The sequence below is a fragment of the Taudactylus pleione genome, unplaced genomic scaffold, assembly GCF_031769625.1.
Source record: "Taudactylus pleione unplaced genomic scaffold, aTauple2 ptg000760l, whole genome shotgun sequence".
NCBI lineage: Eukaryota > Metazoa > Chordata > Amphibia > Anura > Myobatrachidae > Taudactylus > Taudactylus pleione.
This window is the reverse complement of record NW_028285162.1, coordinates 9,662,456-9,688,386: the sequence shown is the minus strand read 5'-3', so window position 1 is coordinate 9,688,386 and position 25,931 is coordinate 9,662,456. Positions and strand designations below refer to the sequence as shown.

General features: G+C 46.1%; 1 protein-coding gene across 1 annotated transcript in view; it reads left to right on the top strand.

Annotated features, from left to right (window-relative positions):
• The window catches only part of TSNAX (translin associated factor X), a 162,207-nt gene that overhangs the window by 124,337 nt on the left and 11,939 nt on the right, over positions 1–25,931 (top strand). The window contains exon 6 of the mRNA XM_088457419.1: positions 13,356–13,468. Within this exon, the coding sequence (XP_088313545.1) occupies positions 13,356–13,468 (113 nt within the window). The remainder of the gene's footprint in view (positions 1–13,355; positions 13,469–25,931) is intronic.

Sequence of the window (25,931 nt, the reverse complement as noted above, 5' to 3'; positions counted from 1 at the left end):
AACAGGGGCTGGCCGTTAAAAACCGGAGAGTGGAGGTGCAAATGTAGGCGTGCCTGAGCATCTCAACGGCGTTTTAGAGGTGTTCATAATTAAAAGACTGCATCACAGTACAAGTCACCTGGCTTGTTTTTACACTGAAGTGCTTGCGGCAGGGTATGATCAACCTCAAGTGATGATGTGCAAAAGTGGGCATCTGGCAACAGGCTGGTGGCTGTCTGCATACACTATGTGATCGCTCTAAGAAATTTTGGGCTTGCTAATACATTGCTGTGTGATAGCACTGCCTACGCAATTTGCATACAACATTGCGAACGGCTCTGAATCAGGCCCTAAGTTCTGAGAGCGAGTTAAAGTCACACACAGAAAATTAGTATGGAAGCTGATACAAATAACACTGGAGAACTGTGAGTAGGCTGAAGCAACACTCTCTGAAGGAAATAACAGGGAAGCACTGGTCAGTAACACAGACACTGGAACAGCAAAGTTGAAGATCCGTTTCCTGTTCCTGGAGTCAGACTAAAATACCCCTGGGTAGCTGGTCATAGGATCAGCTGAGAAACTACAGCTACCATTAGGAGAGAATAGTCAGGTGATATGGACCAACATAGCTGCGCCCATGCCCGGAAACCAGGACGTATGCACGGAAGCCCTAGCAGACCCCGGGGAGAATACTTGGACACCACTTGCCTCCACTCCCAGCGACTGAATACCTAAGCCCAAGGACGCCGGCACAGTGGTGAGTAGCTGACGATCTCAGGCCGCATCCTCACAGTACCCCTCTTCCCCTTTCAGGGTGGACTCCGGGCACCAAGAAGTGCACTGAAAAACTTCAACAACTCAATACTTGAGACACCAGAAAAAAACGAGAAAACTTGAAGCAAAAGATTCCAGGAACATATTTAAGACTTGGTATGAGGAACTTATAGATTTAACAATCTTAAGTTGATATCTAGTACAAAAGGATGTTTTTTTCTTCCAAACTGATAGATCCTGTACCTTATTGTCTTGTAAAGGGAGTAAAGCGATATATCTGAGTTTGATGTCTAAAGGTGGTGAAGTCAAACTAGAACCTTTGTCAGAAAAGTTAACCCAAGTTAAGACCCAAATGATAAGACCCAAATGAGCATATTCTTTAATCGGAGCTGTACTGAAGGCCATCACATCTTGTAGGATTGGATCCTTGGACTCAATAAATGGGTTAGCCCACTCCAAAGCTCTTCCTCTGAAGTTCATGATGAGAAACTTGACAAGGTTGGTGGAAGTGATACCACAAGACGGATCGGTTTTCATTAGTTTGTCATAGTGCTTAAGTAATGCGGTGTATTGGGGCACTTCTCCATCGAAGACTATAGGCACTAATGCGTCAGACAAGTCCTGAGTTATAGAATTCTCTTTAGAAACAAAACCACTTAGCGATTCCTTAGATCGAAGATTGGGTGACTCAACTAAACTTGATTGAAGCTCATCACTCAAATCAACAGAAGAACCAGATTGAGATTCAGGAGAATTGGAGTTGGTATTAATTGAAGAAGCCTTAGAACATCTAAACGAGGCAGAATTGAGACTGGAGACATCACAAACTGTTGGAACTAGAGAAGGTGAACCTTGAAGAGCACTAGAATGGGTAGAACCCAGTGACAAGATAGTATTAGACAATTTGTTGTCCACTGAGATTAAATGCTCTAAAGATGACTTTCTGTTGAACAAGGTATTTTTTTTTATTCAAAATAAGCAGTCTTCATCTATAATTTTAGTCCCTATGCCCTTTGCCCTTTCATTTGGACTCACCACCATCACAACCCATGATGAGGTAATTGATCTTACTGCTAATATTCTCAGGCTTTTCCTCCATAGCCTTCTATTAATGTATTTGCTTCGTTTTTCGTTATGGACTCCAAAACTCTTGTAAACACGAATGTTAGACCTTCCAAGCATTTATCTGCACCTCGGGGAATTTGCTTGCTGTTGAAAGCTTTCGCTGTTTAACTAGTTTTGTCTTCAGGAAAAAGATTAGATGAATTATACCCTTTCCTTTCTGAAAAATGGATACTTCAGACGAAGTGGACATACAGACTGGAAAGGACAAGTCACTTGAAACTTCCTGCTGGGGAGAGACGCTTGAAGACTTCAGAAGAATAACACTTGAAACCCCCTTCTGGGGTAAGACACTTGAACACCCCTCCTGAGGTACCAGTTCAGATAAATCCTCTTGGGGTGAAAAGCTTGAGACTCCCTCCTGGGGTACAACACTCGAAAGCTCCACCTGGGGTGTGAGACTTGAAATTCCCTTTTTGGGGTACAATACTTGAAATTCCATCCTGGGGTATGAAACTCGAAATGAAGGCCCCCCACTTGGGTCGTGAAACTCGAAATTAAACTCGACACTGAGACCCCTTCTTAGGTTGTGAAACTCAAAACAAAAACCCCTCCTGGGGCGGGAAACTTGTAACCCCCTCTTGGGGTGAGAAGCTCGAGACCCTTTTCTGGGGTGCGAGACTTGAAACCCCCTCTTGGGATGAGAGACTTGAGACCCCATCCTGGTGTGTGAAACTAGAAACCCCCTCCTGGGGTGAGAGACCTGAGACCCCCTCCTGGGGTAAAAAACTAGTAACTCCCTCTTGGGGTATAAAACTTGAAACGGAGACCCCCTCCTGGGGTACGAGGCTTGAAACCCCCTCTTGGGATGATAAACTTTCGTCCCCCCTGCTGGTGTGAGAAACTTGAGACCCCTCCTGGGGTACGATACTGAAAAAACCCTCTGAGGTATAACATCAGAAGATCCCTCCTGGGGTAAGACACTTGGAAACCCCTCCTGGGGTACAACTTCAGATAACCTCTTGGGGTGAGAAGCTTGCGACCCTTCCTGGGGTAAGCAAGTAGAAACCCCCTCTGATGGTGAGAACACAGGAATGCTTCCTGGAGTTAGCTGAATGGATTTGCCCATGGAAGATGTTTGCTCAGATGTCTCCTCCAAAACCTTTAAATCAAATAATTTTTCCATGGTTAAAGAAACTGACGTCCTACAGAAACTGCGAGAAACACAATCGTCACCAGAGTTGGAACTAGAAGAAGCTTTACCCAGCCTGAGACCGGAACAGACTGGATGAGATATACTAACATTGCGGTTGGAATATTCTGCCTAACTTACCAAGACGAGAGTGGAAGCGTCTTGTAACAGGACCCCAATCGTAAACTCGAACCTTATCCTGTGGATACGACGTCACCTCCTTGCCCTGAGCAGAAGAAAGAGAAGCTGCAGAAGGCTGCGGGCTGGAACAAAGAGTGTTGACATAGTAAGTTTTACAGTAATTTTCCTTACTGGGTTGATGAATGAGACAGTCCTTTAATATAATGGTCCTCTTTTCCACAATATAAGCAAAGAAAAAATTCCTGGCATCCCTGTCGTTCTGCCTCAGTAAGCTTCCGCAGTTGGAAGCTATAATGTCTTACTTTATCTCGCATGAAAGGAATTACAGGTGGCACAATTGAAATGGATAGCATTAGACGGCTTGGGAAATATTTGGAAAAATTTAGAGAGGAGATCTTGAAGTTGCCTTAGAAGCTGGTAGAAACTTGTAAACTGTACCGGAGTACAGACATTGGAGGATTCCTAGGCCAGGGGACTACTGGTAGGTTTGGTTGTACAGTCAGGAAGGAATTATGCAGTCGGAGTAAAAATTTCTTGGGAACTAGGCTCAGGAGGAAGAGGCCTAGAAGAATTTATGGACGGAACTTGAGATGAGGATGGGGATGAAGTGGCAGCAACAAAATGAATGGAACTTAATTGAGAAAAAAAATTCTTGTAACTGTAGACCCATGGGTTGCTGGGCTGTCTCTTGTGCAGTCACACGAAGGAGTAGATCTTGAAAACTCGCTTCACCCTGGAACCTGGCGGCTTGCATATTTGGGCTGTTCAAACTGTCACGTACCATATGGGAAAAGCCAGGGGGTAGGGTGGCTAGGGAATAAGCAGGTGAGTGACAGCTAGGACTCCCGATTGCGGCCAAACCCAGGTTTGACTAGACCTGCCCAGAGTAGCAGAGTCTAACTCACTTGGTGGTCTTCACCGGTGACCCCCCCCCCCCAGTTGGAATATGGGTTTCGCTGCACCAAGTGAACAGGTCGCTGCCCTCAGGACAGGTACCTGGAATGTCAGGAAGACCGGAACTATATTAGAGTGAATATTTGAAAACAGGAGATGAACTGAGTACTTGAACACAGGAGATGACGTGCAGACTTGCTAGAGGTCCAGCTGAGAGCTAACTAGTAATTGGCATGAAAGCTGACACCACGGTAACTCAGGGGGGCTGCAGTAGAGCTAAGCAGCACACTAAAAGACACACAGGAATAGTAACATGAAACACTGAGGACCTGATTCAGACCAGGACGCTAAGAAGCGTTCGCTCGTAGCTGGCTGATGTTCGCATTCTGTGCATGCCTATGCATCGCAGTGCGCGAACCAGATGTGAATGCTCGGGAAGCATTCACTTGCTGCGCATAGACTGCCCAGCAGAGTGAGTTACAGGAGAAGCCATTTGTGGGTAGTGACAAGGGAGGGCCACTAGAAATGGGGGATTAGAGGTGCGAACGCAGGCGTGCCTAAGTGTTTCAATGCCGTTTCAGAGGTGTGCATAATTAAAGGGAAGAGTCATTGTCTACGTCACCTGGCTGTTTTTTTACACTGAAGTGATAGCAGTGCTTGAGGTAGAGTATAGTCAACATAAAGCGATGCGTTCGCTTCCGATGGTACCCGATGTACCGATGCTTGCATGCACCTCCTGGAGATGATGTGCATTAGTGGGTGTCTGCCTACTCAAGTGATTGCACGCCAAGACATAGTGGGCATGCTTATGCGTTGCTGTGCGATCGCTTGCCGTGCTGGATTTGCATACGCTGGGTGCGAAAGAACACATCTAGCAAGCGGGTCTGAATGAGCTCCTAAGTTCTGAGAGAGTTAAAGTCACACACAGAGAAGCACTGGTGAGTAACACAGTGGAACAGCGAAGTTGAACAGCAGTTTCCTGTTCCTGGAGTCAGACTAAAATACCCCTAGGTAGCTGGTCATTGAATCAGAGGATCAGCTGAGTGACCACAGGACTACCATTGAGAGAGACTCGTCAGGTGATATGGACCAACATGGCTGCGCCCAATCCTCAGCACCCCGGAACCAGGATGCACGCACGGAAGCCCTAGCGGGGAGAATACTCAGACACCACTCACCTCCAATCCCAGCGACTGAACACCTAAGCCCAAGGACGCCAACGCAGAGTTGAGTAGCGGCTGATCCCTTGCTGCATCCTGACAGGTATCCAATTATGCCGGGGCTATCCAATTAGCCCTGAATAGACACTGATCATGGATTTTGTTTTGCCTAGACATTGTTGACAACCAATATGTTGACATGGTTTAAATGACATTCAGCATGTTGACATTTAACATATCGACACCAGAATGTCAACATTTTTTTATTATTATTTTAACCTAACCCTAAAAATTAAGAAAAAACAGGTCGACATTCTTATGTCATGGTGCCTTGTCTTAGAGGTATGATGTGCAAAGGAAACTCCCCCAAGTTCACCAAATACAATGCAAGATGTCAAGATAAAGGCAAAAACCATAAAGTTTTCACTGAATGAAGGGGCTCAGACAAAGATTTGACCATATAATATGGAAACTATGAATGCTACTTTAGCCTATTCAGACACATGGTTCTATAGCTACATTATATTGCATGTTAATTTTTAGAAGTTTAAATGCACCACACACAAATGCAGGTGAAATTCAACATTTTAAAAATGACAGTCATCATGGGCACACCGAAACGGACGTCGGGCCGATACCACTCACTACATTTTAAGTCACCAGACTATAGATGAGTATACTACCGTTTGTCATTGGTCCATGCTATTCATGTATTATATACTCCAAGTGTTTATTCTGGACCATTCAACTAGTTACCATTGCCGTTTTCATTAGAAGTGACATGCTTTTTGTGGATTGCTACATACTGTAATTCTATTCAATACACTATGACTATTATGTCTTTTTTGCATCTTAAGAAGTGTGCTAGTCTTTTGTTCTGTGCGCAAGCATTGGATACTATTTTTATTTATTGATTATGGAACTGCGGCACCTGAACTATTATCATTGAATGAGTGCTGTTCAGCATTGTGTGTGTGTGTGTGTGTGTGTGTATATATATGTATGTATATATAATTTTAATGAGGGTTTGATATACAGTGCATCCGGAAAGTATTCACAGCACTTCACTTTTTCACATTTTGTTATGTTACAGCCTTATTCCAAAATGGAATAAATAAATTTTTTACCTCAAAATTCTACACACAATACCCCATAATGACAACGTGTAAAAAGTTTTTGTTTATTTTTTTTTTTTTTTAGATTTTAGTAATTTAAGAAGCTAAGAAATCACATGTACATAAGTATTCACAGCCTTTGCTCAATACTTTGTTGATGCACCTTTGGCAGCAATTACAGCCTCAAGTATTTTTGAATATGATGCCACAAGCTTGGTACACTTATCTTTGGGCAGTTTCACCCCGTTCCTCTTAGCAGCACCTCTGAAGCTCCATCAGGTTGGATGGGAAGCGTCGGTGCACAGCCATTTTCAGATTTCTCCAGAGATGTTCAATCGGATTCAAGTCTGGGCTCTGGCTGGGCCACACAAGGACATTCACAGAGTTGTCCTGAAGCCACTCCTTTGATATTGTACTTAGGGTCCTTGTCCCGCTGAAAGATGAACCGTCGCCCCAGTCTGAGGTCAAGAGCGCTCTGGAGCAGGTTTTCATCCAGGATGTCTCTACATTGTTGCATTCATCTTCTCTCTATCCTGACTAGTCTCCCAGTTCCTGCCGCTGAAAAAATCCCCACAGCATGATGCTGCCACCACCATACTTCACTGTAGGGATGGCATTGGCCTGGTGATGAGCGGTGCCTGGTTCCCTCCAAACATAACACCTGGCATTCATGCCAAAGAGTTCAATCTTTGTCTCTTCAGACCAGAGAGTTTTGTTTCTTATGGTCTGAGAATCCTTCAGGTGCATTTTGCAAACTCCGGGCGGGCTGCCATGTGCTTTTTACTAAGGAGTGGCTTCCGTCTGGCCACTCTACCATACAGGCCTGATTGGTGGATTGCTGCAGAGATGGATGACCTTCTGGAAGGTTCTCCTCTCTCCACAGAGTAATGCTGTAGCTCTGACAGAGTGACCATTGGGTTCTTGGTCACCTCCCTGACTCTGGCCCTTCTCTCCCGATCGCTCAGTTTAGACGGCCGGCCAACTCTAGGAAGAGTCTTGGTGGTTCCGAACTTCTTCCACTTACGGATGATGAAGGCCACTGTGCTCAATGGGACTTTCAAAGCAGCAGATATTTTTCTGTACTCAACCCCAGATTTGTGCCTCAAGACAATCCTGTCTCGGAGGGCTACACACAATTCCTTGGACTTCATGCTTGGTTTGTGCTCTGACATGCACTGTCAAGTGTGGGCTCTTATATAAATAGTTGTATGCCTTTCAAAATCATGTCCAAATATCTGAATTTACCACAGGTGGACTCCAATTAAAATAGGAAACATCTCAAGGATGATCAGTGGAAACAGGATGCACCTGAGCCAATTTTGAGCTTCATGGCAAAGGCTGTGAATACTTATGTACATGTGATTTGTTAGTTTTTTTTTATTAAATTTGAAAAATCTCAAACTTTTTGCACGTTGTCATTATGGGGTATTTAGAATTTTGAGGACAAAAATTAATTTATTCCATTTTAGAATAAGGCTGTAACATAAAATGTGGAAAAAGTTAAGCGCTGTGAATACTTTCCGGATGCACTGTAATTTGATTACATTCAGTTGGGCTATAGGTGTGTGCCTTATTCCTGCTAGTAAAAAGGATCTACACCAACAAAATAGATTGAAAAAAAAAAGAATAACAACATTATGTACATCACTATGGGCACGGTCGACATAATATACTGAAACCAAATGAAATATATATAAAACAAATTATTCCAATTGTGTGAGAAATTAATAATTGTGTGTTATATTATAACACACAATTAATAAATTAGTCTCTTAATGAGGTAAAAATGTCTGATATATTCTGGTTCCTGGGTTTCTTCTTCTGAAGCTTTCTGGAATTACACCCTCTCACTGAAAAACATGGCTGAAAGGCCCCTTGTTTGTTTATTCTTTATAAAAAAGTTATTTTTTGACTCAATAAAATTTGCTTACATCAGACACAATGGTAACCAATGCCCAATGCCTTTGTGGGGTTGATGTAACTTCACACCATCACCACTAAGGGTGTGAACTCTCTGGTAGAAAACCTCACTGGTGGTGGATGGAGTTTGGCACAAAAACAGACCCTGTGCATTTCATTCCCAGCATGGGACTACTTCAGGGGTACAATCAAAATTGGTAAATATTACATTGGACAAAATACTCCATGAATTCCTACAGAGAACAGTATTCCAAATGTGGCTTTAAATCCACAACAAATGTATGCACAGGAGAATCCTTCCAGTGGTAGTTTAACTGTACAAGAAGAAACAACTCTTAATGGTCCCAGGAACCAGAATATATCAAAGAAATATTTTTTTACCTCATTAAGATACTAATTGACTAATTGTGTGTTCAAAGAAAATTTCATTATCTGTATCTTCTCAGCGCCCTCAAACCTATTTTACTGTGCGTTATCTTTTGATGCCCACTAACGAGTTCCGATTTGAGGTTCTGCTTATTTTTCAGCGCGAGATAAAGGTATTGCGTATTGAGAGATAAATATATATATATATATATATATATATATTAAAAAACCTGCTCTCCTAATTATTTATACAATGATATTGGTGCTACATGCGAATGTTACATTTCTGTCCCAAGTCAATGAGTTCTAACACAAATTACTCAAACCTGTAGAATCTGCATGAATTAATCAATGTAGGCCTGTTTATCTTTCTGATTTAACTGTGAAGATGTATAAAATATTTCATCTGGTGATGATGAACGTTTCCAGTTCCTGCCAGCTAGCTGTAATGTACTTACTAAGTATTCACCATCTCATGTCCTTGATCTCACCTGGGTAACGCCATCATATTCAACCAGTTACAAATGTTAATTATATCATCTGAAGTCACTGTGACAGTCACACAATATACTACGATCTCATAAATATAGTAAAATGTTAGCGGTTATGTGAAATTTTGTTTTTATGTATTGTGTCTGACAGATTGTGGAATGAATCTAAACTAGTGCGCCGACCCCCATGTTCGAATTGATCATCTGGTTTTGCCAAAACCGCCCCCGCAGGTTTTGGATGGTTTTTTTTCATTGATAAAAACAACTAAAATAACATAATTTGGGCTTGTTTTTGTTCCTAGAGTATTAATCTCAATAACATTCATTTTCAGTAATTTCCCGTCAATTTTGACCACCCCACATTTTTCATCCAGTTTAGGCCAACAGGTTGCAACGAGCTAGCTGCTGAAATCGCCTTGCCTTCTTAGGTGTACTGCTGCACTGTGATGCTTATCACTTTGGATTTATAAGCCATTAGTCCCTGACCTTTGTGCACACAGCATCTGTATTTCCTTCAGACTTCCAATTTGTGTGCAACAGAACAAGGAGATCCGTGCATCCTGACTTGTTGAATGTTTTTACAGTGTAGGGCATTTACAATTGACTTCCTAAAGGAATAGCTACAGTAGTCCTGCATATATCCTTACAATCTATTGCTGATTTTCATTGTGTGTACAGTCTGTGTATTGTTTATTGTTGTCTTAGTATACCGGAATTAGGCACATTATAACTACTATAGAACTCTACGTCTCTTTATTCATTTTTTTATTATATTTTGTATAACCTATAACTTTTTATTGTGTACACAACTATTATTACGTATAAATTTAATAATTTTGTATTTTTGTGTTTAGCTTTAAATAAGCTGTGTGTGTGTGTATGTATGTGTATATATATATGTATGTATGTGTATATATATATATATATATATATATATATATATATATATATATAATATTTGTGAGCGCTGGTTTTTTATTACATATTAGCTGGCAGCAGTGGCCGGCAAAAACACGTGGCAGTTCAACCTCCAACGTGGCACATCTATGAAATAGAGCGGCACCGCAGTGGCAGACAGGATGGTGGTTTAATATAAACTATATAATGCTATTGATTGTTTTCAATCAAGAACTAGATCAGAGGCCCGAGAGCAGTAAAGGGGGGTAGAGTATGTAGTGGAAAAGAGATTGATTAATTGATCATTATTTTATTACTGCTATAAAAAAACAATGCAGAAAAGTGGAAAATGCTATTAAAAAACAAGCACCCAAAATGTATGAAAGTTGTGCATTAATTCATTGATTAATTACAATTGATTAAGAAATTTAAATTTAAGGCCATAAGAGTACATTGTTAATAGCCAAGAATTCCTCACAAGGGTTGACAGAGAAGCCAAGAAAATGAATAGTTGCACTGTAGAGCAGCAAACTCCAACTCAACCTATCTTAGACGACCTGTGAACCCAGCTAACCCACGATGTGACGGACAACATATTGTGCGGTCCATACACACGGCGCGATTTGGTGAACGACCACACGATATGTCATTCACCAGCTGCATTCAAATGCGTGGGGTTGTTCATCACATTGTCAGATTGAGCAGCATGTATGGCAGATTTGTCGATGTGATGAACGACCCTGCGGGAACACGCATGGGCCAACATATTGCGTACACACTTGCTGATGTCGACAATATGTGGGCCCGATCCGTTGGATCAGGCGACATATCGTCTAATATGTACCCACCTTTATACTAACAAATATTAGGAGGCTGACCTGCTGGCCATACTATCCCCCCTTAATTGGGTAACACACCCAGTAGTACATTTATGAGGTGTATTAGGGATAATACACACACAAAAAATATTTTGATAAAAGTAAAACAAATAAAAAAAATAAATAAATTGGCTGTGGAGACACAGCGTTTTATGTTTGTGCTTGGGGGACAGCACACAGACAATACAAACCAATAGAAAATATATTTTTTTCTTAATTCTCAGCTCACACTACGTGGAGACACAGCGCTTATATGTACATGAACAAATGCACTGGGGACTTCGCACACGGGACATTTTTTTTTACTTTTTCCACAAATGACAACTGCGGAGTCGCACTGTTTTTATCGCAGTGGGGTATAGCCTGCAGAGTCACTGCAGCACCCCTGTGTGTGACCGTTAAACTAGTAAAATAGTGGATGGACACAGCAGCAGCCACTGGACGTGGAGTGGATGGACACAGCACAGCAGCAGCCACTGAAGGTGGACAGGATGGACACAATACAGCAGCCACTGGACACAGGGAGGGGATAGACACGGCAGCAGCCACTGGTCACAGGGAGTGGATGGACACAGCATGCAGCAGCCACTGGAGGTGGAGAGGATAGACACAGCACTGGAATCTTTGGACACGTTAGCACACCGCACAGACTGGAGTCAGTGTGAAATGGCATCTGAATCACCGTGGGAAGGACTTATATAGAATGCAAAACCCATAAGAATCCGACGCCAGGATGATGTTTTGCCTCGATTTGGAATCCGAGCAAGGTTGGCAAATCCGATCCGCCGCTTGGTTTAATTTGGATCCATGAAGATTGGGTGGGCTTGCTTATCATAAAACCGAGCCAGCACATCTCTAAATTAAACTTAAGCAAATGCACCCAAACACAAATGGAAACACCCAGTTTCTCATGCATTACAGGCATGTAACTGAATGTGCACTTCTGAGATGCTGGGACAGCTTATACAGGATTTACAATTGTGACTAAATGAAATGTACATACTTGGGTGAGTATCCCGACTTGATGCTCCATAAGCTCTCATTTCACAGAGTTGGCGTTAGCTACTGGGGCGAAGCTTCAGAATGGATCGCATTCCGGTGTTTGATAAATTCGTAATAGATTTTTGCAATAGAAACCTATGGGGGCTGCTATTGCGACCGAAAGCTGGGGGCCGCAGCAAATATCGCTGATATTTCCTGTGGTCTCCCGATAGATACATTCAGGGGGTACTGTAAATATGCAGAAATCCACCAAGTGTGTTTTTGGGGGATTTAACGCAAATTTACTTTGGTAAGTAGGCTCCTTTATATTGAACATGGGACTCCTGCATTTATTAATAATTAATAATCTCTCTTGTAGATGTAACACTGTATTACAGTATTATATTGAGTATGAATATTTGCTTCAAAAACTTGCAAGCCACAACCCCATCCATCACGGGACATAACATGCACTGATGATAATTTGCAGTGGCGTAGCTAGGGCATTTGGAGCCAGAGCAAGTAAAAAAATGGAGGCCCCCCCCCCCCTAAGTATGTGCGCGCTCTGAAAAAGTGGGCGTGGTCACATGTCGCAGTGTGTGTGGCCAGTGGAAAATGGGGTGTCAACATGACATGTCGTCTTTCCATTCCATATGCACCTTAATGCCCCCAGTAGTAGTGCCCCTCTTGCAATGCCCACTGTAGTAGAGCCCCTTATGCAGTGCTACTTGTACAGTGACCCCAATAATGCCCCTTATACAGTGCTGCTAGTAGTGGTCCCCCTATGCAGTGCCCCCAGTAGTGGTCCCCCTACAGTGCCCCCTGTAGTGGTCCCCCTTATGTAGTGACCCCAGTAGTATTCCCCCTCTATGCAGTGCCCCAAGTAGTATTCCCCCTCTATGCAGTGCCCCTTATATAAAAAACACAAAAAAAGAAAACACCTGAATCCCTGCTCCTGCCGTGCCCGCCACTGTCCGCTCCCTCGTCCTCCCGTCCCCCTCTGCACTATGGGAGAGACGTCATGACGTTTCTCCCATCACCCACTGCGGGAGCTGGAAGGCGGAGTTCATGAGTGAGCTCCAGCCCGGCTCCTGCAGTTGGTGCAGCAGCCAATGAGAGTCTGTCTTACTCATTGGCTGCCAAAACAAACACACTGCTGGCGAGTAGTACGAGTGCTTGTACTATGTAGCGTGGACCGCACTACACTGACTTGAAATCCGGTATCCAGGACCACGCAGCGCTCCCCTACGCGTTGGCGCTCTGACGGCGCCCAGGGCACATACCTTACTCTACCTCCCCCACGTTACGCCACTGCTGGATGCATATTGAGATGCATCAGACAGTCATATATATATATATATTTTTTTTTCCTTTTTTGCATTTATTTTTGTCTTATATGTATAATGCATTTTTAATTATTTAAATTAAATGCTAGTGTTTCTGGTTTTATAATACCATTCACTTTAATATGTATACTGTAACACTTAATCGGTCTTTTTCTGTAGGTCTTCAAGAGTATGTTGAAGCTGTCACCTTTCAACATTTCATTACAAACCGAACTCTTTTAAGCCTTCATGAAATAAACAGAGGGTTAATATTTGAAAGCATGGACAATAATGTAAGTTATTTTTTCTTCAATGTAATTTGTAATAATATTTTAAGAAAAGATTTAAGTTGAAATGGTTATAATATAATTTGGAAATTTCCCCTTGTACCATGAAATACAATTACTATGGGCCAAATGTAATAGGGTATCTGTTTTGGTAAATTGCGAGTTTTGCGGTAAACTCGCACTTTTTCATAACTGTCCAATGTAATAGGGTGTCAGTTCATTAGAACTAGCATTTTTTCAGAGTTACTAAAAATCCCCATTATCAAAATCGCATCCAGATGTTTTCCCATTTAAAACAATCAGCTCTTTCAATGTAATGGGGTGCGAGTTGGAAACTGAAAATAAAAAGTTAACCAAAACTCCCCAAATAATAGACCAGCTTGAGGATAGCAATATATCCTGAGCAGGTCACAGTAACACAGTGTCACAGTGTGCCGGACACCGGTCATCACTTACCGGGTCCGGTGGCACTGACTCCCTGATGGCCAGCGGGTGGGGAGATCCTGGCGCCCGCTGCCAATTACGTCCTCCCGGGCTGCCTGTCTTGTCCTCCCGGCAAGCGGCAAGCAGGGAGATCCCGGCCCTGCTGCCGCGGGCTTCTCCTGTCAAATGTGCAGACGGTCATGGCTCCCCTAGGGGCGCGCGTGCCGTACTGCAAGTATATTAAAGAAGTGGGCAGGGCATGGTTAGGGAGTTGCTGATTGGGTCTGGCTTGAACCCTGACCTGTATAAGGAAGTTCCTAGGAGTACCTCAGTGCCAGAGTATAGGCTCCATTACCATACTCTGGCATTCCTGTGTATATCCTGACTATTGGTTCTGACCTTGGCTTGTTCGTGACTCTGATTCTGCCTGATCCCTGGATTTGCGTTGATTATCTGGTTCTGACCTCTGTTATTCTCTGTGATCCGTTTACGCCTCCTCCCTGGTACCGTTTCGTCTGTTTGGATCTGATCCAGCTTGTCGACTACGCTAAACTCTCCTGCACTCCTACTACGTTCACCAGCACCTGTAAAGGGAAATCTAACCTGAGGGCCGCGGCCTGTGTGTCGGACGCAGCCAAGTCCTTAACGTCTTGCGAGGGTTCCTGGTGAATGCTGCCGGCACATTAGACTCCGCGCCTCAGGAATAGGTCTAGCCAATTCCCTGAATACGGGTTGCATCCACAATCCGCACGAGAGTTTGTGACACACAGAAACATGCACATATCCATGAGATACGTGCAAGTTTCTGTGTGTACATATGAAGATATATTTTTTGTTAAAAAAAAATGACGTGCAGCCATTCTCCCCCCACCCCCTCAAAAGCATAACCAGCCCCAGGCTTTAGAAAGCCTGTCCTGGTTCGAAAAATACAGGGGCCAAAATGCATAGGGGGCCCCTGTATATTAAGAACCAGCACAGGGCTTTGCTGCGCCAGTCCTGGTTGTGGAAAAACGTGACGAAACGAGTAGGGGTACCCTGTAATCTCCATAGGGGTAATGCTTTGGCCGAGGAAACGAGTGAAAGGTTTTCCCTGGCAGTGGCATTACCCCCCCCCCCACTAGAAAGAGTCCGGTGCTGGTTATGGAGATTATAGGGGACCCCTACTAGTTTTGTCCCCTGTTTTTCCACAACCATGACTGGCTCAGCAAAGCCCTGTGCTGGTTCTTAATATACAGAATCCCAGGACCAGGACAAGCTAGACAGAGCACGGGGCTGGTTATGCTTTTGGGTAGGGGCTGCACATCTTTTTTTTCTTTTAAACACACACAGAAGCCGTCACAGATCTCACTGATCTGTGATGGCTTCTGTAGAACTCGCAGCTTTTAATGCTAGTTGCATTAAAATGTGTCAGTTTACATAGCCCAAAACTCGCCTATATTTGCATATGTAGTATCCTCGAGCATATGCGAGTTGCAGGACAAACTCGCACTTTTTAAAAGTGCGAGAAAGTGCATGTTTGTACTGTTAACAATTACATTTGGCCCTATGTCTTTGTTATCTCATCTTTCCTGTGTAAATAAATGTCAGTTGTGGATTCATATTTCTACTTCAGGGTCCATAGGGTATCCACAGGATACCTTGGGGTATAGGTGTGACGTCAGTCGCAGGGCACCAAAGAGTTAAGCTTTCAGCCTCCCAGGATGCACTAGGTCCCCCTCCTATACCCCGCCCCCGGGCCAAGGCACCTCAGTTTAGTTTGGTGCCCGGCCGGAGTCGAGTGCACCTGTTGGAGTGGGGGCTAGAAGAGCCCCTGAAGCTTTTTCTTCATGCAGCTGTGGCTGCACATCTGGATGAACAGCATGGACAGTCAGTCCTGACGTCCATGCTGTCTTCCCTACACCCCGCCGGTACCAGAACGCCGGTACTGATCCGGGGATGCTGGTGGGCGTCTGGGGTCACAGCTAGCGGTGACCCCAGATGCTCCGGACCATGGCCGGATTCAAGGGGGACAGAGGTAAGCAGCGGGGTCCCGCGGTGGGTCCCCGCTGATCACATGGTCCTAAGTCCCCAGGCAGGGGGCTCCCTGGGGACTGGCTGCAGCGTGGAGCCAGGCGACCAACCTGCGCTTCCACTACCCCCTGGGACAGCGGACCGCAGCAGAGCGGTAGCGCTGCGGCGTCCCAGGGGTTAAATGCATGCCAGGGGAGCGCGCCTTCCCTGTCTCACAGCCGGCGCCTCCCCCGCTGCACACAGCCCTCTCTGCATGCTGCCGACTGGTCCTGTGGCAGCGCTCCTCCCCCAGGCCAGCCTCCTCTCTGCTCCTCGGCGGCCATCTTCTCCAGAACGCATGGTGAACGCTGCTGGAAGCGCTGGACGGAAGCATCGTGGTCTGGGTCCCCCCGCATACCTCTCCTCCGCTGTGGCTCAGGTCTGTGTATGCAGCGCTGTGTCCTACCAGGCCCTGTGTCTGTGTAGTTGAGTAATCAGCGCTGTTAGTGCAGGAATTGTTATTTCTCTGCATTGTATGTGACTGTGCTAGCGCTGCCTGTAACTTTTCTTCTCTAAACTGTCAGCTTTATTACTGTCCCTGTTCTTCTGCTAAAGCCCTTGCGGTGCGGTGCTGCAGGGTGGTCTCTCGCCTATTTAATACTTAATTGGTGAGAGAGGTCACATACGTGGTGCCATCATGTCTGAAAGTGATTTTCCCCTCCGGCTACAGTGTACCACGTGCAAAGTACCGTTAGCGGAGGGGGAGGGTAGCGCGGAGGGCCTTTGCCGGCAGTGTTTGTCCATGGCGCGGCCTATTACGGTTACAGCACCGGTACAGGAGCCGCCCTGGGCTTGTTTCGCTCAGGCATTAACAGCTTTAGTGGGCCAGTTAGCTCCGCAGCCCGCGTTTACTCCGATGGGTTTGTCCCAGCAGTCTGTGGTGTCGTCACCCATGCAGGGGTTCCCACGACAATTGGTGGTACCCCACAGTCTCCCTATTTCCCCGCTCCCGGGTTCTCAGGAGCCAGCGTGGGTTAACTCCCTGACGAGTTCTGTACAACACTTGTCGGATGTGTTGCAAGGGGAGTCTGTGATGCGGCCTCATAAAAGGCCGGTGGCGTCTCTGTCCGCTCCTTATGAGGATGACGAAGGGACGTCTGATGATGGGGAGATTCTGGATCCTTACGATCAGGAACCTCTCCATACTAAGGACGCTGGTGCTAAGTCCAAAGTATATATTCCTGGACTTATTCGGGCGGTCCGCACAGCCTTGGTGATTGAGGACGAAGTTCCCCCAGCGGCTAAATCTAAGTATGCCTTTTTCAAAGATGTGAAGGGCGATGCCACAGTCTTTCCTCTTTCGGGTCAGTTGGTGGACCATTTAGAGGAGGCGTGGAAACAACCTGGCAAAAGATACCAGCCGCAGAGACGCCTGGCGGTGGCTTATCCGTTCGCGGATAATTATTTTGCTAAGTGGGAATCCCCTCCACAGGTGGATTCTCACGTGACCCGTCTTGTCCGTAGTGCCACATTGCCGATGCCATCCATGTCCTCCCTTAAGGATGCTACGGACCGCAAGGTAGAAATCTGCCTGAAGTCCGCTTATTCCCTTGCAGGGGGGGCAATACGGCCGGCTATGGCCATTTGCTGGGTTGCCAGAGCGATGGAGCGCTGGGCGGATTCATTAGAGGCTTCTTTTGAATCCGACTGTCCGGCCGAACAGGCGGAGTTGATTGGCAATCTCCGTGATTCGGCCACCTACATCAACGAGGCGGCTCTAGACATTAGTACTCTGGTGTCTAGAATTTCTTCAGCAGCGGTAGCTGCTCGTCGCACCTTGTGGCTGCGATCCTGGAAGGCGGACGCAGATTCCAAGAAAGGTCTGGAAGCGTTGCCGTTTACCGGAGAAGTTCTCTTCGGTCCGGATCTGGATAAGATTGTGGCCACGCTGGCGGCAGCCAAATCTGCTTGTCTCCCGTCGGCCGCTGCTCCTTCTGGTTCGGGACCATCGTCCTTTCGGTCATCTAGGGCCCAGGGCAGGCCCAAACCACAGTCGTTTCCTCGACAGGCTGGCCCTAAGAAATCGGTCAAGCCCCGGAAGCAGGCATGGAGTACCAGACGTCCGGCCCCCAAGCCAGATGACAAGCCTGCGGCCTGACGGTCCGGGCCTCCCTTTGGGGGATCCCAGGGTGGGAGGCCGCCTGCTACAGTTCGCCCAGTGTTGGTCGACCACTACGACAGACACTTGGGTTCTGGAGGTGGTTTCCCACGGATACGCCCTCTCCTTCCGGCACAGACCCCCGGCTCGCTTCTTCACCACGGGTCTCCCATCAGACCGGAACAAGGCTACGGAGCTGCGGAAGGTATTGCACACTATGCTCCAGGCTGGAGTTATAGTGCCTGTTCCATTCTCCCAGAGGGGCCAGGGTTTCTATTCAAATCTATTTTTGGTACAGAAACCCAATGGGTCATATCGTCCGATTCTCAACCTCAAAGCACTCAACAAGTCTTTGCGGGTCCCGAAGTTTCGGATGGAGACCCTACGGTCCATCATTCTGGCGCTGGAACCTGGGGACTACTTGGTGTCATTGGACATACAGGACGCTTACCTGCATGTCCCTATTCTTTTGCGCCATCAACAGTTCCTCAGGTTTGCAATCCGCAGCGACCACTTCCAGTTTCGGGCGTTACCTTTTGGCCTGGCAACAGCACCACGTGTTTTCACCAAGGTGATGGCGGTCATGGCGGCTTCTCTGCGGCTGCAGGGAGTCCGCATGTTACCGTATTTGGACGACCTGTTATTGGTGGCAGGATCTCCAGAGCTCCTGTTACGCCACTTGGACCTGACCATTGCACTGCTGCAACGGCACGGCTGGCTAATCAACTGGCAGAAGTCCACTCTAATCCCGTCTCGGAGGATTCTGCATCTTGGAGCCTTATTGGACTCGGGACAGCAAAGGATCTTCGTGACGGAGGACAAGATCTCTGCTTTACAGTCAAGGGTGCGCAGTTGCCTGCACAGCCGCCGGGTGTCCTTACACTCGGCGATGAGGTTCTGGGCTCCATGGTGTCGGTGTTCGACATGGTGGAATACGCCCAGGTTCACTCCAGACCTCTGCAGCACCTGATCCTGTCCAAGTGGAACGGGCTGACTCAGTCTCTGAAGTCCCAGACGATTGTGCTCACCCAGGAGGTTCGCCTGTCCCTTACTTGGTGGTTACAGACGACCCACCTCAACAAGGGACGTCCGTTCTGGGTTCCAAATTGGGTCCTGTTGACAACGGACGCCAGTCTTCGGGGCTGGGGAGCAGTTTCGGGTCCACACTTGTTCCAGGGCAGGTGGACGCCGACAGAAGCGGAGCTTCCAATAAATATCTTGGAACTCCGTGCGGTCTTCAATGCTCTCCAGCAGGCACAGCGGTTTCTCCAGGGTCGCCCGGTGCAGGTCCAGTCGGACAACGCTACCACCGTGGCCTACATAAACAGGCAAGGAGGAACTCGCAGTCGGGCGGCTCTCGTAGAGGTCTCTCGGATCCTGGTTTGGGCGGAGCGCAATCTTCCAGCCATATCAGCGGTCTTCATCCCGGGAGTACTCAATTGGGAGGCGGACTTTCTAAGTCGCCAGGACGTTCATCCGGGGGAATGGTCCCTGCACCCGGACGTTTTTCAACTACTTGTGGACAGGTGGGGTCTTCCAGAAATCGACCTCATGGCGTCCCGGCACAACAACAAGTTGCCGGTGTACGGGTCTCGCACAATAGACGAAGGGGCGTCTCTGGTGGATGCTCTGTCCGTCCGGTGGACGTTCCGGTTCGCATACCTGTTCCCTCCGGTCTCCCTTCTTCCACGGGTAATCCGGAAATTCAAACAGGAAGGAGGGACGCTCCTGTTGATAGCTCCCGCGTGGCCCAGACGGCACTGGTTCTCAGACCTTCAGGGTCTGTCCGTGGACAGTCCTCTGCGGTTGCCGCTACGACCGGACCTTCTGTCTCAGGGTCCTTGCCTTCACCCGGACCTGACTCGGCTGTCTTTGACGGCGTGGCTGTTGAGACGGCCATGCTGAGGTCCCGGGGGTTTTCCAGCTCTGTGGTGCGTACCATGTTACGAGCTCGGAAACCGTCTTCCGCGAGGATATACCATCGCGTGTGGCATACGTTCTTCCAGTGGTGTCGACCGAGAGGTTATGCACCGCGGGAGTTTCGTCTGTCTCGGATTCTCGCCTTCCTGCAAGCGGGACTAGATCATGGGCTTCGCCTTGCTTCTTTGAAGGTACAGGTTTCGGCCCTATCTGTCTGGTTTCACCGTAGGATTGCTACAATCCCGGATGTGCGCACCTTTATGCAGGGTGTTCTCCGCATTCAGCCGCCCTTTGTTCCACCTGTGGCGCCTTGGGATTTGGCTGTGGTCCTGAGGGCTCTCCAAGGACCGCCGTTTGAACCACTGGGCTCAGTGGATCTTAAATGGCTAACAGCTAAGACTGTTTTCCTTCTGGCCATTGCTTCGGCCAGACGTGTTTCTGAGTTAGGGGCTCTTTCTTGTAGACCCCCTTTCTTGGTTTTTTATGGGAACAGGGCAGTACTCCGCACTCGGCCCGAGTTTCTTCCCAAAGTTGTTTCCCAGTTTCATGTTAACGAGGAAATAGTTGTTCCGGCCTTTAACTCACCGGGTCTTTCCGTGGGTGAGGCCTCTTTGGATGTTGTGCGGGCCTTAAGGACTTATGTTGACCGCACTTCTTCGTTTAGGAAGTCGGACGCTTTGTTTGTCCTCTATGGCTTCCGTAAAAAGGGTTGGCCTGCTTCAAAGCAAACTTTGGCAGCCTGGATCCGTATGGCTATTTCTGAAGCTCATCTTCATGAAGGCCTACCGGTCCCTCCTTCTCTGAAGGCTCATTCCACTAGGTCTGTGGGTCCTTCGTGGGCAGCTCGACGTGGTGCCTCGGCAGTTCAGATCTGCAAGGCTGCTACGTGGTCTTCTGTCCATACCTTCGTGAGGTACTACAGGTTTGACACCTTCGCCTCTCAGGATGCTTCCTTCGGGCGGCGGATTCTCCTTTCTGCACAGGAGCGTCCCCACCCTTAAAGGATACTGCTTTGGGACATCCCCAAGGTATCCTGTGGATACCCTATGGACCCTGAAGTAGAAAATATGAGATATGGTAAGAACTTACCCTTGTTATCTCTATTTCTACGAAGTCCATAGGGTTCCACAGGACTCCCGCCCTGTCGCACCTGTGCTGCAGATGGGCTTTGCTCTGGTCACCGGTTTTCCGTCTCCCTCTGGTGAGAATGTGATTCTTGTATGTGTCCAGATCTTTGTTCTCTCTCTTCCTTCTCCTCCTCCGGCCTATGGCTTGGTAACTAACTGAGGTGCCTTGGCCCGGGGGCGGGGTATAGGAGGGGGACCTAGTGCATCCTGGGAGGCTGAAAGCTTAACTCTTTGGTGCCCTGCGACTGACGTCATTACCTATACCCCAAGGTATCATGTGGAACCCTATGGACTTCGTAGAAATAGAGATAACAAGGGTAAGTTCTTACCATATCTCATATTTTTTTTCTTACATCACAAAAAGTCTTTGAAACCGGTAAATGTATCCTATGTTAATCAGAGCTTTGCTGGTCAACTTCTTCAGTATTTAAGACCATTAATCATTTTGGACCCATATAATTAGTGGCCTAATCTATAATAGTAAGCATTGTGTATTAGCAGGGGTGGGGAACCTTTTTAGATATATATAAAATGATTTGTTATCACACACGGAGTGGGGCCACATTCGCCGGTGATAACAGCAATGCCCGGAGCATCCTGAGAATGCTCTGGGGAGCTGTAAGGGCAGCAGGGTGTCTGAAGCGTCCTATGGACACTCCAGGCAGTACTGCTGCATTCTGTAGATTCTGGCTGCAGGGTGCAATTCTAGACACCCTGCTAGCCAGATGAGGCTAGCAGAAAAAAGCTCTGAGGGCCAGACCAAATGATTCCGCGGGCCTTATACGGCCCATCTCTGTTTTATAATATGAATTGGTGACAGCAATCCCTGATACAATTAGAGGTCACACATGGTGCATGCTAACCTTCAAACATTATCTAATCTCTGTAATAAGCCTAAATAATAAACTTAATCAAAGAAAGCTGGTGGCTGAAGGTGAAGGCTCGAATGACTGCCTAATGCCCCTCATTGGGTCAAGAAAGATTTATTTTATTTTATTTTTTTCCTATGTAGAAAATGTTTTGGTGACCACTTTTCAATGGTGGGCTTTTACTGGGCTTGTGCTGACCAGCTTGAGGCTGCCTTTCACTAAAGCGTGAGAACCGTTTGCTGGCTGCCTGGTGCAGGTTGAAGCTAATTTAGTTTACTATTCTTTAATAGACAGTGATGTCAACTACTCGCTTTCATTTCTGTGTTCCATTTTAACATCTAAATACATCCTGCTAAAAATGCAGCTATTATGGGACTGTCCCGCCATCCTAATACAGTAGTGAATACTTTAGTCCCAGCTGCTGGGTGCTATGCCATTGTCCTGTGAGTGGGTGCATCTCACATGCTAGACCCACCCATAAATGTGTGCAGCAATGCCCAACATGCTGTGGTCCCACAGAATATTGCTGTATCCGGGCCCACACTTTTTCTTGGCAGCCCTGGAGGTGACAGGCAGAACCAGGAGGGAATGGGGCATAGTGGTGGAGTAGCAAGGCCATAGAGGGAGGGAGGTGGAAATGCCCTGTATAGTGGAATGACTGTGCCCACCCCATGACCTAGCCAGCCTCCTGTCGGAGGACATATATGTTATACACACTTTTTACCACTCAATCACCTACATACAGGAGTTTTTATGAAGGGGAACTTGTTTACATTCAATTATGTAGAAACTGTGTGAGCTGCAGTTTCTATACAAGTTAATGTAAAAAAAAAAAAGCTTGATCCATAGGCCCCTTAAGCATGTTAATAAATTGAGAAGAGTTTGGAAGAGTCTTCTCTCTGGGGAAAACACTAGACAAGGGGCTTTTATCAGCTTATTAAATAGACCCATTATTGTCATTGCAATGCAGACTGAAACGTAATGTTCTATAGAGGCAGGAAGGTTGCAGTGAAAGCAGGAACTTCTGCACAGGCCGGATAAAACACTATTTCTTACTATCTAGCACCATCTAGTGTGCATTTAGGATGCTGCTATGCAGGAACTGCACCCTGGTTATTATTACTTATTTATCATTATGCATCATTACTTATTTTTCAGTCCCTTGTACGAATTTTGGATAGTCTGTTCATTCTTTTAGCAGCAAACTGAGTAAACATTTTTATTATATATTTATTGTTGAGAGAACCCCCGCTTACCATCAGTAACCACCTATTACTGACTCCACCCACTGCGCCATGGGCATGTGACTTTGCTGCTACCATCAAACTTCTACAATCGGCACCTGGTACCAGTTACGTACACCCAGGCTCCTACACTGGCACCTGGAACCATTTCTCCCAGGCTCTTACATCAGCACCTGGAACCGCCTCTGCTGCGTATGCGTAGCAAAGCCGCAGCCACAACTCCTGATTGGTGTCGGCTGATTCCCACTGATCCTTTAATGGACCAGGCCCTGCTTGGTAGCTGGCAGAGGGCTTGAGCTTGGAGGCAGCCGGAGAATGGAGTAGTGTTTGGCGCAATTCTGTTGTTGCATGATTCAGATATGTAGTTGTAAACGCAAGATGTTTATTGCTCAAATAGTTTTCAAAAAAAGACTCTTCCCCTTGGCTTAGGGGGCACAGCATACATTTTTTCACAGCAGTACAATTCTTGATGTTCAAAAACACAAACAACTTGTTTTGGGTGGTACATTGCTGGATTTCTGACATGGTCTCTTGCAGACAGAAATAGGGTGTCCCTTTTTCTGACGCGTCAGTTGTTTCTCAGCAATATTTCCCAGTGCCCTTGGGTCACGATAGACTGTATACTCATACCTAGCAGTAACAGCTATTAAACAGCTGTTACAGGTCCTAACAACATAAAAACTTACAATTTATGTCACAACTTAGTAGCAGTTTGAAATACGCATCTTTATTGTATTTACAATGACTTATCTATAAACCTAAGTAAAACTTATGAATTTTTTAGGGTTTAACTTTAATATTACACCTGTACAAATTACACTGAGCAGATTGTTTTATAGTCCAGCGTTAAACGGAAGTCGTCTGATGCTTGTTGCATATGTAAATGATTTGTAAAGAACAAATTTTGGGGGGCGTGGCCTGGCTGGTCTCTGGATCAGACGTGTTTTCAATCAGCTCCTGAGCAGCGTCCTGTTTACACCCTATATACTGTACAGCTCCCTTGTGGATGTAGGGGCTCTCTACCAACCCTTCTGCATTCCTGAGGCTTGCTTTGCTGACTGCGGAATCAGTAGACACTCCTTGTGTCTTTGCGGATTGCGCCCTGTCCGCCCTATATGTTTACTTGCACCGTGGGCTTTTACACTACTGGGAGATGTAATATTTTATGGCACTCAGGGCCATTTTTTAAACAATTTTTCTGTTGGCGCAAAGCTGCCTTTTATTATATAGTGTGCATCCTGATTCATATTGTAATAACCACACTATTTAAGCACATATTTTTTCTTTGTAGTGTACTTTCTATCTATATCATTATAATATTTCTGGATGCTCATATCCATAAGCCCCTCCACATCACTGCCTTTATATATAAGATGTCCAGTGCTCAATTTCCTGTTATTGAGGATGTGCTCACGATGTCTGCAATGGCGGCCTAGCGAATGACCATAAAGATGTCCTTCTATGTGACATCTTTATGTTCCCACCGCTACATCAGCCCATTCATAACCTAAATTAGCAAATTATCTCTAGCTATGGGAAAAGATAAGAAATAAGCTCAGAAAAAGAACATAATCTTCCCCGGAATGACTTCTCTCAACTTGACTTGAGACCGTTTCTTCTTCTGACTCCTTCTAAAGAGGGTTCTACCCTGGACTCCTCTGACCCTTCTTTTGCACCCTCCAACCCACTGAGCCCTTATTCTGCTGAGGACCCATCCCTCCAGCCCTCTTCCACACTGGGTAATGAGATTAAGGAAATATTGACTTATATCAGAACACAACCTACTAAACAAGATCTGCAAACCACCCTCAGGCAAGAAAAGGCATCTCTTAAGCAAGAGCTGCCAATACTCTCAGATCACCTTACATCTCTGGAAGAGAGTCAAGAATCCACAGATACTACTCTCTCTAAATTGTCTGATGTCATCTCATCCCAATCTGCGGAACTAGAGTCCTTAAAGTCTAGGTTGGACGATCTCGACAATAGAGGGAGATGGAATAATATCTGTATTTGAGGCCTTCCCGAAGAAGTTCAAACCCCCTAACCTAATCGACGCTCTCACGAAGATTTTTAATGAAATCCTCGGTAATGATCCTTTGCAGATTACACTATTTTTATCAAAAAGAAGAGATCATGCGTAAAGTTCGACAGTTGGATGGAGTGGACTTCAATGGCAATATTGCAGCTACATAGAACCTTAAAACCATTGACTGATGAGCTCCGCTAACGCCAGCTGAGATACCGCTGGGGTTTTCCATTCCACCTTCAAGTAACTTTTTCCGGTAAAACACATTCACTCCACACTCCATCAGATATTCCTTCATTCTGTTCTACACTGGGCCTACCCCTGGTTGAGAAGCCCGAATGGAGAGATCCCTTGGCTTAACTGGATTTGCCTGTTCATCTGGAACCACGCTCTTCTTGGAAACGGGTCCAACACTCAAGACGGTGACCGAGAAATCTTCCCGATCCAACTAAGCTGGAAGACACCTGAGGTTCTTTTTGCTGTATATTTCTTGTGGTTTCTCTCTGTTTTTCTTAATTTTTCTGTCTAGGTCCAGTACCCGCACCTTATGTTATTGCCTACTGAGACTCTGGATTATTTTACAGATGCAGGAATTTCATTGTTTTTGATGTTGATTTATTTTTCCTCTCACTTTCCTTTTTTTCTTTTCTTGCCCCAAGGATCGCCACCATACTTTCCCCAAGTTTCACATGATGACTGCAGCCACTAAACTT